Raw genomic sequence first — 12,704 nt, 5'->3', positions numbered from 1 at the left:
AAAAAAAAAAAAAAAAAAGAAAAAAAAATCTTTTGTAGAAACGGGATCTTGTCATGTTGCCCAAGCTGATCTCAAACTCCTGGGCTGAAGCAATCCTCCTGCCTCAGCCTCCCAAAGTGCTGGGATTACAGACGTGAAGTATTTAGAACAGTGCCTGGCATGATGTTTCCTAATTTGTGTACCTAGATGTTAACTTACTACAGCCCCGGGCCCTTCTACTGCCCCACCTCTGCATGGGCTAGTTCCACTGCCCCATATCTGCTTATTGAAAACGTTTCTCCGTCTTTCAAGCCCAGGTCAGGTGCCCCTTCCTCTGTGAATCCTCCTCATCTCCCAGCCTGTTATGGTGTCTCCTCCCTCTGACCTCGCTTTCAGATATATCCTCGGAGGATGGTTATTGCATCCCTGCCACGGTGGAGGTTTCTGGAAGCCAGGCTCGGTAGCTAGTTCACCTCTGTGTCTTTTTCTGCTCTTTGAGTAGGAGGTGAGATAGTGCAGGGCCTAGAAGTCAAACGGATTTCCGTCTGAATTTTGACTCTACCGTCTACTGGCTGGGTGGTCCTGAGCACTGCATCTACCTCCGGTGCCTTTGTGTCTCCACTTGTCAACTGGGATGATAAATAGGCCCCAGGTCGTAGGGGAGTCAGAGGCTTATCCTGAGGTGATGCTTGAGGAGTGTGTTGGCCGGCACATGGTGGGTGTCAGGAAGTGGCAGCAACAAGCGTTTGGGGAGTGAACAGGAGACTGGCATGGTTGGAGGACTAGACCAGGATCCCTCCTGTCTTCCTCCCCCAGGCTGCATCCTGACCCGCAATCCCTCCTTTCCAGGGTCCTCTCCAGCCAGAGCCCACCAACAGGCCTTTCTCCAGCCTCCTGAAGAAGATGCCCCTCATTCCTTGAGAACCAACCTCCCCACTTCTTCTGATTCAAAGGTAAATCCACCCCTCGGCTGCAGCCCCCAAGCCATGTCTCCCAGCATGTAGTTCCCTCTCTAAAATGCAATTTCTGTACCCCTTAAGACCAATTTAAGGGTGGGGAGGAGAAGGGAAATTGCCATCAAATTACCCCAAGCTTCTAAGACTATAAGTAGAGGAGGTCAATAATAGTGGGGAGAGGGAGGGAGGGCACTTCAGTGAGTACACTTCTTGTTTTTTAATTTATTATTATTTTTGAGACGGAGTCTCACTGTGCCGCCCAGGCTGGAGTGCGGGGGCACGATCTCGGGTCACTGCAACCTCCACTTCCCAGGTTCAAGTGATTCTCCTGCCTCAGCCTCCCAAGTAGCTGGAATTACAGGTGCATGTCACCACGCTCAGCTAATTTTTTGTATTTTAATTTTTTGTATTTTTAGTAGAGAAGGGGGTCTCACCATGTTGGCCAGGCTGGTCTCGAACTCCTGACCTCAGGTGATCCACCCTCCTCAGCCTCCCAAAGTGCTTGGATTACAGATGTGAGCCACCACACCTAGCCATTATTTTATTTTATTTTTGATCTGTGGTCCCAGCTACTTGGGAGGCTGAGGCGGGAGGATGGCTTCAGCCCAGGAGGCAGAAGTTGCAGTGAGCCATGATCCTCCCACCACACTCTACCCTGGGTGACAGAGTGAGACCTTGTCTCAAAAAAAAAAAAAAAAAATTATGACCATATTGGTATAAAGATAAATAAAATCCAAGCTGGATTAAAAATGAGGACATTTCTTTGACTCTAAAAGTTCATTTATTTTCTTCTGATTTTAAAATAAATTAAAATGTTTTGATGGCTCCTAAAAGTGTTGTGAGTCTGAGACCCTTTGCATCCAGTGCCTGGGGGAGAAGCCAGCTTTGCATGAGTGTGGTTAATGAAGCTCTTCCGTGTCCCAGGTGTGGTGTCACATGCCTGTAGTCCTGGCTACTCGGGAGGCTGAGGTGGGAGGATCGCTTGAGCCAAGGAGTTGGAGACCAGCCTAGGCAACATAGGGAGGCCCCATCTCTAAATTAAGAAATAGATCAGTCTTCTGTGAAGGATAATACCAACACTTTGGGAGGTTTGGGAGGTTGGGATGGGAGGATCACTTGAGCCCAGGAGTTTGAGACCAACCTGGGCAACAGTGTGAGATCCTGTCTCTACAAAAAAGTTTTTTTTTTTTTTTTTTTTTGAGGAATCTTGCTTTGTCACCCAAGCTGGAGTGCAGTGGCATGATCTTGGTCACTGCAACCTCTGCCTCCCAGGTTCAAGCTATTCTCCTGCCTCAGCCTCCTGAGTAGCTGGGATTACATGCACATGCCAGCATGTTTGGCTAATTTTTTTGTATTTTTAGTGGAAACAGGGTTTTGCCATGTTGGCCAGGCTGGTCTTGAACTCCTGGCCTCATGTGATTCGCCCACCTCAGCATCCCAAAGTGCTGGGATTACAGGCATGAGCCACCGTGCCCGGCCAAAAAGTTATTTTGAGACAGTCTCCCTCTGTTGCCCAGGCTGTCTCGGCTCACTGAAACCTCTGGTTCCCCAGTTTAAGCGATTCTCCTGCTTCAGCCTCCCGAGTATCTGGGATTATAGGTGTGTGCCGCCATGCCTGGCTAATTCTTGTATTTTTAATAGAGAACAGGGTTTCACCATGTTGCCCAGGCTGGTCTTGAACTCAGATGATCTGCCTGCCTTTGCCTCCCACAATGGCGAGATTACAAGCGTGAACCACTGTGCCTGGACTCTACAAAAAGTTAAAAAATTAGCCAGGCGTGGTGGCACACACCTGTAGTCCCAGCTACCTGGGGGCGCTGAGATGAAAGGATTCCTTGAGCCTGGGAAGTTGAGGCTGCGGTGAGCTGACATCAGGTCACTGCACTCCAGCCTTGGTGTCAAAGTGAGACCCTGTCTCAAAAAGAAATCAAAACTACGTGTGTGGCATGATACCAGTTTTGTTAAATAAATCCTAATATATCTAATAGGCCGGAAATACACCAACTTTAATAGCAGTTAAATGGATAATGGGGTTATGGATACTAATTTTCAAAAACTGTTAAGAGCATATGCAACTTTAAAAAATTTAAATTTAGGCCGGGCACGGTGGCTCGTGCCTGTAATCCCAGCACTTTGGGAGGTGGAGTCGGGCGGATCACGAGGTCAGGAGATGGAGACCATCCTGGCTAAGATGGTGAAACCCCATCTCTACTAGAAAAAATAGAAAAAATTAGCCGGACGTGGTGGCGGGCACCTGTAGTCCCAGCTACTCGGGAGGCTGAGGCAGGAGAATGGCTTGAACCCCGGAGGCGGAGCTTGCAGTGAGCCAAGATTGCACCACTGCACTCCAGCCTGAGCGACAGTGCAAGACTCTGTCTCAAAAAAAAAATTTTTTTAAAAATTTCCGTACATCTGTTTTAAAGAGAGAAGTTATTAAAAAGGGAAGCAGAACTTCTCTTTATAGGCTTATGTACACATGCAGTCTCTGGAATTCTGTTTAGAGCAGGCTTGTCTTGCTTGCCCATGGGTCGTGTGCAACCCAGGATGGCTTTGAATGTGGCCCAACACAAATTCGTAAAGTTTCTTAAAACATTATGAGTTTTTTTTGCAATTTTTTTTTTTAAAGCTTATCAGCTATCATTAGTATTAGTGCATTTTATGTGTGGCCCAGGACAATTCTTCCAGCATGGTCTAGGCAAACCAACAATTGGACACCCCTGGTTTGGTTATATGAACCTGTATCCCACTTCCCAGGAGTCTGGAACCCCATTATCCATGCTGTGTATTGGACCAAGGGTGCTGAGCTCGGCCGCTGACCAGCTGTGTGACCTCACTTCAGCTGTTTTATTTCCTCAGTGCTCACTTTTGTGAACTGAATTAAAGGAAACATCAACCATGTGCCAGGAATATTCACATCTTAGTCTTCAAAATTACTCTTCAGGGTACTATTGTTACCTTCATTTTTGCTGATGGAAAAAATTGAGGCTCAGAGAGGTTAAGTAGCTCACCCAAGGTCACAGAACAAGATACAGATGGAGCTGGGATTTGAGCTTGGGTCTCTCCATGTCCTTTTTACAGTTTCCGTTGGATAAGATGATCCCCTCCACCCCTTCAGCTCTGTTGTTCCAAGGTCCCTTGAGGTAGCAGAGGAAACGAGATTCCATAGTAATCTCCATCTCTTCTCTCTGGGTGTCCAGGACTACAGCACCTCCATTCCTAAGCAGGAAAAACTTTTGAGCTTGGCTGGAGACAACCTTTTCTGGAGTGAGGCAGATGTGGTCCAGGCAACTGATGACTTCAATCAAAACCACAAAATCAGCCAGGGGACCTTTGCTGATGTCTACAGAGGGCACAGGCACGGGACGCCATTCGTCTTCAAGAAGCTCAGAGAGGTGAGCGCTTCTTGGTTTCTAGTTGGGGTGGAGGCTGCAGGGGTGGGGCGGGATCATCACGCTCTGATTTCTTTCTCCGCAGACAGCCTGTTCAAGTCCAGGATCAATTGAAAGATTCTTCCAGGCAGAGCTGCAGATTTGTCTTAGGTAAGCCTCCCCTTTGGAAAATCCTGTGTTTAATAATGATGATGGCTAACCTTTATATAGTGCTTCCTGTGTGCCAGGCATGTCATTTAGTCCTTACAAGAACCCTATAAATGTAGCTGCTATTATCACATTATTTTACAGATGGGTAAATTGAGGCACAGAGGGGTTGAATGTCTCATCCAAGGTCACACAGCTAATGAGTGGCAGAGCCAGGATTTGGATCTACCTGGTTTGGCTCCAGAGTCCATTCTTCTCCTGTGTAGCAATTCTATGTCTAGATTAGAATTATAAAGGAACCTTGGCTTACTCCAACTCCTTCCTTCCACATGGGAATAAATCTGCTTCTCTCCTTTTTTTTTTTTCTTTGTTTGTTTGTTTGTTTGTTTGTTTGTTTTTTAAGACAGAGTCTTTCTCTGTCTCCCAGGCTGGAGTGCAGTGGTGTGATCTCGGCTCACTGCAATCTCTGCTACCAGGTTCAGGTGACTCTCGAGCTTTAACCTCCCGAGTAGCTGGGATTATAGGTGTGCACCACCACGCCCGGCTAATTTTTGTATTTTTAGTAGAGATGGGGTTTCGCCATGTTGGCCAGGATGGTCTCTAACTCCTGACCTCAAGTGATCTTTCCACTCTGGTCTCCTAAAGTGCTGGGATTACAAGTGTGAGCCACCGTGCCAGGCTTTATTTTTCTTTTTTAAGAGATAGGGTCTTGCTCTATTGCCTAGGCTAGAATGGCCTTGGAATGATCGTAGATCACTGTAGCTTTGAACTCCTGGGCTTGCGATCCTCCCACCTCAGCCTCTGAGAAGCTGGGACTATAGGTGTGCACCCAGTTCATTTTTTTCTTTTTCTTTTTTTTTTTTTTTGTAGAGATGGGGTCTTGCTATGTTGACCAGGCTGGTGAGCTCAAGTGATCCTCCTGCCTCGACCTCCCAAAATGCTGGGATTGTAGGTGTGAGCCACACTGTGCCCGGCCATGTGTGTGCTTTTTTTTAAAAAAATTATTTTTCATCTGAAACACTTGTGCCTTATATTGTAGGGTATTTTAAGAAATAAAGAAAATTGAGTATCTGTTCATTCTGGAACCAGTGTTAAAAAATAAAGAAAATTAGCCGGGCGCGGTGGCTCATGCCTGTAATCACAGCACTTTTGGAGGCTGAGGCAAGCGGATCACCTGAGGTCAGGAGTTCGAGACCAGCCTGACCAACATGGAGAAACCCCGTCTCTACTAAAAGTACAAAATTAGCCAGGCGTGGTGGCGGGCGTCTGTAATCCCAGCTACTAGGGAGGCCGAGGCAGGAGAATCGCTTGAACCTGGACCTGGAAGGCGGAGGTTGCGGTGAGCCAAGATCACGCCATTGCACTCCAGCCTGGGCAACAAGAGCAAAACTCCATCTCAAAAAATAAATAAATAAATAAAATTAAACAAATTAATAAAGAACATTGACCAGGTATGGTGGTTCATACCTGTAATCCCAGAACTTTGATGCGGAGGCAAGAGGATTGCTTGAGCCAAGGAGTTTGAGACCAGCTTGGGCAACATAGCTATACCCTGTCTCAACTGAAAAAAATATATATATAAAAACATTTTTTTGGGCCGGGCGTGGTGGCTCACGCCTGTAATCCCAGCACTTTGGGAGGCCGAGGCGGGCAGATCACGAGGTCAGGAGATCGAGACCATCCTGGCTAACACGGTGAAACCCCGTCTCTACTAAAAATGCAAAAAATTAGCCGGGCGAGGCGGCGGGCGCCTGTAGTCCCAGCTAGTCGGGAGGCTGAGGCAGGAGAATGGCGTGAACCCGGGAGGCGGAGCTTGCAGTGAGCCGAGATCGCGCCACTGCACTCCAGCCTGGGCGACTAAGCGAGACTCTGTCTCAAAAAACAAAAACAAAAACAAAAACAAAACAAAAAACATTTTTTTGGCTGGGCATGGTGGCTCACACCTATAATCCCAGCACTTTGGGAGGCTGAGGTGAGTGGGTCACTTAAGCCCAGGAGTTCGAGATCAGCCTGGGCAACATGGCAAAACCCCATCTCTACAAAAAATACAAAAATTACCTGGGTGTGGTGGTGCATGCCTGCAGTCCCAGCTACTCGGGAGGCTGAGGTGGGAGGATCACTTGAGCCCAGGAGGCAGAGTTCGCAGTGAGCCGAGATTACGACACTACATTCCAGCCTGGGCAACAAAGTGAGTCTCTGTCTCAAAAATAAATAAAGGCCGGGCATGGTGGCTCACACCTGTAATGCCAGCACTTTGGGAGGCCGAGGTGGGCAGATCAGTTGAGGTCAGTTTGAGACCAGCCTGGCCAACATGGCAAAACCTCATGTCTATCATACAAACATCAGCCTGGCGTGTAGGCACGCACCTGTAGTCCCAGCTACTCAGGAGGCTGAGGAATGAGAATCACTTGAGCCCAGGAAGTGGGTTGCAGTGAGCCCAGATTGCGCCACTGTGCTCCAGCCTGGGCAACAGAGTGAGACTCTGTCTCAAAAAAAAAATTTTTTTTAATTAATTATTTAAACAGTAAAAATTTAAACATAAAATTATAAATAAGAAAACAGAAACTATTTTTCACAGCACCTATAGATAAGCACTACTGTTTTAATATTTTGATATATTTCCTTTTTTAATTGTTAAAACTTTTTTTGTAGAGACAGGATCTCACTATGTTGCCCAGGCTGGTTTTGAACTCCCTGGCTCAAGTGATCCTCCTGCTTTGGCCTCTGAAGTGTTGGGATTTTAGATGTGAGCCATTGTGCCGAGCCCATATTTCGATATGTTTTCTTTAATGCTTTCTCTATACATACATGTATATGAATACTCACATGTGTACATACACACACACACATAGATGCACACACACACATCTAATAAAAACTAGAAGTATGATTCCCTTTCCACTTTGGCTTAGTGCTTTCACGGAGTCAGCAGTCACTCCTTCATTCATCGATTTAGAAAATGTGAGTAGTCAAGCCCTTTTCTAGGCTCTAGGGAGTGTAGGCCAGAAGCATACAGAGCCCCTGCCTTGGGGAAGTTTATGGTCCAGTGGGGAGACATGTAAATAACTCTAATGAGTATGCAAAAGCGAGTAATAGGTTGGCTTGCGGGAAGCAGAGAAGGGTGGAGAGATACGGCAGGAGGCCATTTACAATAGTCTTGGGAGGTTGAATCAGAGCCTAACCCAATCCAAGTGACCCAAGGCAGAGGAGAGGGGAATGAAGGGACATTTTAAAAGTTATTTGTGGCAGTGAATGGTGACTGATTTGATATGGGAGATAAGAAGGTTTCTAGGAAACTGGGTGGGTGGTGATGTGCCTTTCTGGGATAATAAATATGGGTGAAGAAACAGGTTTGGGACTTGTTGAGGCTAGGATGATGTTGACCTGAGCATCAGGATGCAAGCTGACGTTCAGGTCTGGAGCTTAGGATGGGGCTGGCGATAAGAGATTTGGGAATGTTCCCTATAGCAATGGGAGGTTCTTGGAGGAGCAACATGCTAAACAAGATAAGGAGTCCAGCTGGCAGAAAGAGGAAGGCAAAGGAGGGGGGTCTTAGTGAAAAGGGCCAGGACAGGGTGGTGAGAGACGTAGGAGGAGAGTCAGGAGGGAATGGTGACTGAGAACCAGCAGAAGAGGATTTCAGGAAAGAACCCCAGTCCTAGAGTCAGGCAGATATGGGATCTGGTCCTGGCTTTACTGCTTGCTAGTTTCTGACCTTGGGCAAGTCCCTTAAGCTCTCAGTCTCTGTTTCTGGAGATGGGGCAGTTGAGGTGTCACGTGCTGCAGAGCAGTAAAGCAGGGTGAGGACCGCCACACTCCTTGAAGGCAAGCAGTTTTCATCTTTCCACTCGGGCCAGGCCCTTAGGGGTCAGAGCATGTAGCACCAGTAACCTGGGAGGTTACTGGTGGCGTTGGAGGAGGAGAGGGCAGAAGAGGGGTGGGACATGAGGAAGTAGATCATTCTTTCCGTCTGACTCCTCACCCCTGCACTGATGCCCGATTCCAGATGCTGCCACCCCAATGTCTTACCTGTGCTGGGCTTCTGTGCTGCAAGACAGTTTCACAGCTTCATCTACCCCTACATGGCAAATGGTTCCCTACAGGACAGACTGCAGGGTCAGGTAAGGGACTGGGTCATGGTCAGAGAATGGGACCAGGCTGCACCCAGCCGTGGGGTCAAGGGTTAAGGACTTACAGAAATTCAGAGGGGAGAGGGGCCATCTAGGTGAGACCAGGGAGACTTCAAGGAGAGAAGTGGGGCCAGGATACATAAAATCTGGTTAAGTGCTCACTTTGGCAGCATGGGTACCAAAATTGGAACGATACAGAGAAGATCAGCATGGCTCCTGAATGAGGATGACAAAATATGAAAAAGAAAAAGAAAAGCACAAAAAGATCTGATTAAACATCTTCAGGAAAAAATCTATAAAAAAATTTGATGAGAGGCATTTCATTCAAATCAAGAGCATGACAAAAGTATCTCACAGAACGAACTTCGTTCATTGTGGTTCCGGAGGTGTTAGCCAATGCAGTAGGACAAGAAAAAGAATTAAGAGGTAAAGAGTATGGAAAAGTAGAAGTGAATTTTTGTTATAAAATGTTCTTCTAATATATACCTATTTGCTTGTGTGTTTATGGAATATCTCTGGAAAGATACACAAGAAGCTGGTTCACTGGCTACTGCTAGGGAAGAGAACTAGGTGATTGGGGCCCAGAATAAGAAGCAAACTTACTATTAGAGTATTACATCATGTGAAGGTAATCCTTAATAAAAATTACAGTGTTTTAAAACAGGCCTCTGCTTATCGTATCCTCAAATAGAGGGGAAAGAGTTATTCCATAACAGAATTATTGCTTCCCATGGCAGAGACCAGACAAAGCAGTTATTCATGGCATACTAATGATCATTAGCTTTTCTGGGCACTCACTGTGTGCAGGTTGCTTTGATAAGGGTTTTACACAGGTCATCTCCTCCAGGCCGTGCCACAGCCAAAGCACTTTCTTCTCCCATTTTTCAAAAGAGGAATCTCTGACACATAGAGACAAAGTGAGTTGCCCAAAGGAACATAGGAGACAAGTGTCAGGCCAGAGCTTACATTGGGTTTGTCTGGCTCTAGGTTTCAGAGTTTTTTAGAAGAAATTAGCAGGGGTTGTCCAGGCCAGTTCTTAGTGGATGTGGGTCCTACTCCAGGGCTTCAAAAATAAGTAATGAGGCTGGGCACAGTGGCTCACTCTTGTAATCCCAGCACTTTGGGAAGCTGAGGCAGGTGGATCACTTGAGGTCAGAAGTTTGAGACCAGCCTGACCAATATGGTGAAACCCTGTCTCTACTAAAAATATAAGAATTAGTCAGGCATAGTGGCATGTGCCTGTGGTACCAGCTACTCAGGAGGCTGAGACAGGAGAATCACTTGAACCCGGGAGGCAGAGGTTGCAATGAGCTGAGATTGTGCCACTGCACTCCAGCCTGGGTGACAAAGTGAGACTCTGTCTCAAAAAAAAAAAAAAAAAAAAGTGATGATTTAGCCTGGGAGAGTCAGTCTTAGAACAACAGTGGGAGCAAATGAGAGTTAGCCCTGGTGAAGTTTCCCCTAATACAGATAAAATCAGCGTAAGGCCCAGGTGCTTGGCTCTCACACACAAGCTCCCTAGCTCTTCTCCCAACCAGCCTCTTTCTGAGAGAAATTCCAGAGCAGCCACTATAATAGACATGATGAAAATAACCGCTGATTGGGCACCTACTGTGTGGCAGGTGCTATGCTAGGGGCATACCATATATTTCCTTGAATCCTTACAGCAACCCTAAAACATAGGGATTAACATTTCCATTTTATACCCAAGGAAACTGAAGCTCAGAGACATTAAGTGTCTTTTTCCAAAATTACATAGCTAGTGCATATCTGAACTGGGAGTTACCTCTAGATCTGTCTGATGTCAAAACCCATAGTATAGGGTGAGGCACATGGCTCATGCCTGTAATCTCAGCACTTTGGGAGAGCGAGGTGGGTGGATCACTTGAGCCCAGGAATTCGAGACCAGCGTGGCCAACATGGCCACATTTCCTGTATTCACGAAAAATACAAAAATTAGCTGGGAGTGGTGGCACGTGCCTGTGATCCCAGCTACTTGGGAGTCTGAGGCGGGAGAGTCACTTGAACCTGGGATTTCAAGGCTACAGTGAGCTATGATGCTGCATTCCAGTCTGGGTGACAGAGCAACACCCTGTCTCAAAACAAGCAAACAAACAAACAAACAAAAACAATGAAAAACTCGCAGTATCATGCTGAGCCCTCTGGCAAAGGACATGAAGGGCAGGAGGAGGGTCAGGAGCTGGGGACCCTGCCATCAGGACTTTGTTTTTTTTTTTTTTTTGAGACAGAGTCTCGCTTTGTTGCCAGGCTGGAGCACAGTGGCACAATCTTGGCTCACTGCAAGCTCCGCCTCCTGGATTCACGTCATTCTCCTGCCTCAGCCTCCCAAGTAGTTCGGACTACAGGCACCCGCCACCATGCCCGGCTAATTTTTTGTATTTTTAGTAGAGATGGGGTTTTACTGTGTTAGCCAGGATGGTCTCGATCTCCTGACCTCGTGATCCGCCCGCCTCGGCCTCCCAAAGTGCTGGGATTACAGGTGTGAGCCCCTGCGCCCGGCCACCATCAAGACTTAGAAAGGTACATTGTGACTGTTTGTCCTGTTTTTCTTTCTCTTAGGGTGGCTCCGACCCCCTCCCCTGGCCCCAGCGTGTCAGCATCTGCTCAGGGCTGCTCTGTGCCGTCGAGTACCTGCATGGTCTGGAGATCATCCACAGCAACGTCAAGAGGTGAGAGAGGTGGGCTGGACCTTGCTGGGGCCTGGGCTGCAAGGGTAGAACTGGCACCTATTCCTGGCTCACCTCACCCCTGCCACTCACTCCTGTCCTCTTTGTTTTTCTCTTCCCACCTCCTCTCCTCTGCCCTCCCCTGGATGTCTTTTTCTCTGTTATGTCCTCAAAAATCAGTGTTTCCGGGCTGTGCTCTGAGTCTAATTGCTCTCAGCATGAATTCCCTACCTGTCACATTTGTCTTTCGGAGCTGCTGTTTTTCCAACAAGCCCTCCACACCTTGCTGCATCTCACCGTCCACTCAGCAGCTGGCCTGGACCCCATCCTTGAACTTTGGGCCATGTCTGCCAACCCCCTGAGATTTCGAGCTCCTCGTTCAGTGTCTTCTCTGAGACCTGTGCCTTCCTTGTGTAGCTGTTGGTGTTAGCATCTTGTCTGGAAGGCTCCTGCAGCTTAGGCCTGAATCCCTGCATCTCAGTGCCATGCACACGAGAGGGAGAGGTCCCCATCTAGGGATGGTTAGGATAGGGAGGGATTCCAAAGATACCAGAAAATTTGGCAGAACTGGCTTCATAGACACAGAACTCATATTTCTCCAAAGTTCTCTTTCCATTTGACTTGTGGAAGTCCTTTCCTCTTTTCTCTCCCCGAATTTTTTTTTTTGTTTTTTGAGACGGAGTTTCACTCTTGTCACCCAGTCTGGAGTGCAGTGGTGCAATCTCAGCTCACTGCAACCTCTACCTCCCTGGTTCAAGTGATTCTCCTGCCTTAGCCTCCTGAGTAGCTGGGATTACAGGTGCTCGCCACCACACCGAGCTAATTTTTGTATTTTTAGTAGATAGGCTTTTACCATATTGGCCAGGCTGGTCTCGAACTACTGACTTCAGGTAATCTACCCGCCTTGGTCTCCCAAAGTGCTGGGATTACAGGTGTGAGCCACCACCCCCAGCCCTCTGCCTCAATTTTTATTTAATTGCAACAATAATTGTAATAGCAGTCAAGGAAATGCAAGGGTGAGAGAGGTCACCACTGACCTACCCCGTGACTCATCAGCTGGCCTCTAGGTTTTGTTTCTTTTTTCAGTTCCTGCCCACACAAATCCTTAGTCTGTAGGTTGCACCTAGGTACCAATTCACATCCTGTTCTTTACCCCTTCATTTAAATATAGTAAACATTTCACTACATTGTATACCATCATGTTTTTTAGTGTCTTGTTAATCTTCCCCTGAAGGAATTTGCCCATAATTTACTTAACCACTCCTTGCACACATGATAAAAACTTTTTTTTTTTTTTGGCCAGGTGCAGTGGCTCGTGCCTGTAATCCCAGCACTTTGGGCAGCTGAGGCAGGCAGATCACGAGGTCAGGAGATTGAGACCATCCTGGCTAACATGGTGAAACACTGTCTCTACTA

General features: G+C 47.2%; 1 protein-coding gene across 1 annotated transcript in view; it reads left to right on the top strand.

Annotated features, from left to right (window-relative positions):
* Positions 1 to 12,704, top strand: part of IRAK2 (interleukin-1 receptor-associated kinase 2) — an 88,242-nt gene that overhangs the window by 49,737 nt on the left and 25,801 nt on the right. The window contains exons 4-8 of the mRNA XM_011994134.1: positions 829 to 932; positions 4,133 to 4,327; positions 4,410 to 4,474; positions 8,478 to 8,592; positions 11,182 to 11,291. Coding sequence (XP_011849524.1) covers positions 829 to 932; positions 4,133 to 4,327; positions 4,410 to 4,474; positions 8,478 to 8,592; positions 11,182 to 11,291 — 589 coding nt within the window. The remainder of the gene's footprint in view (positions 1 to 828; positions 933 to 4,132; positions 4,328 to 4,409; positions 4,475 to 8,477; positions 8,593 to 11,181; positions 11,292 to 12,704) is intronic.

The sequence above is a fragment of the Mandrillus leucophaeus genome, unplaced genomic scaffold, assembly GCF_000951045.1.
Source record: "Mandrillus leucophaeus isolate KB7577 unplaced genomic scaffold, Mleu.le_1.0 Scaffold442, whole genome shotgun sequence".
NCBI lineage: Eukaryota > Metazoa > Chordata > Mammalia > Primates > Cercopithecidae > Mandrillus > Mandrillus leucophaeus.
Note: the sequence above shows the minus strand (reverse complement) of the source record. Positions and strands in the feature narration are given on the sequence as shown.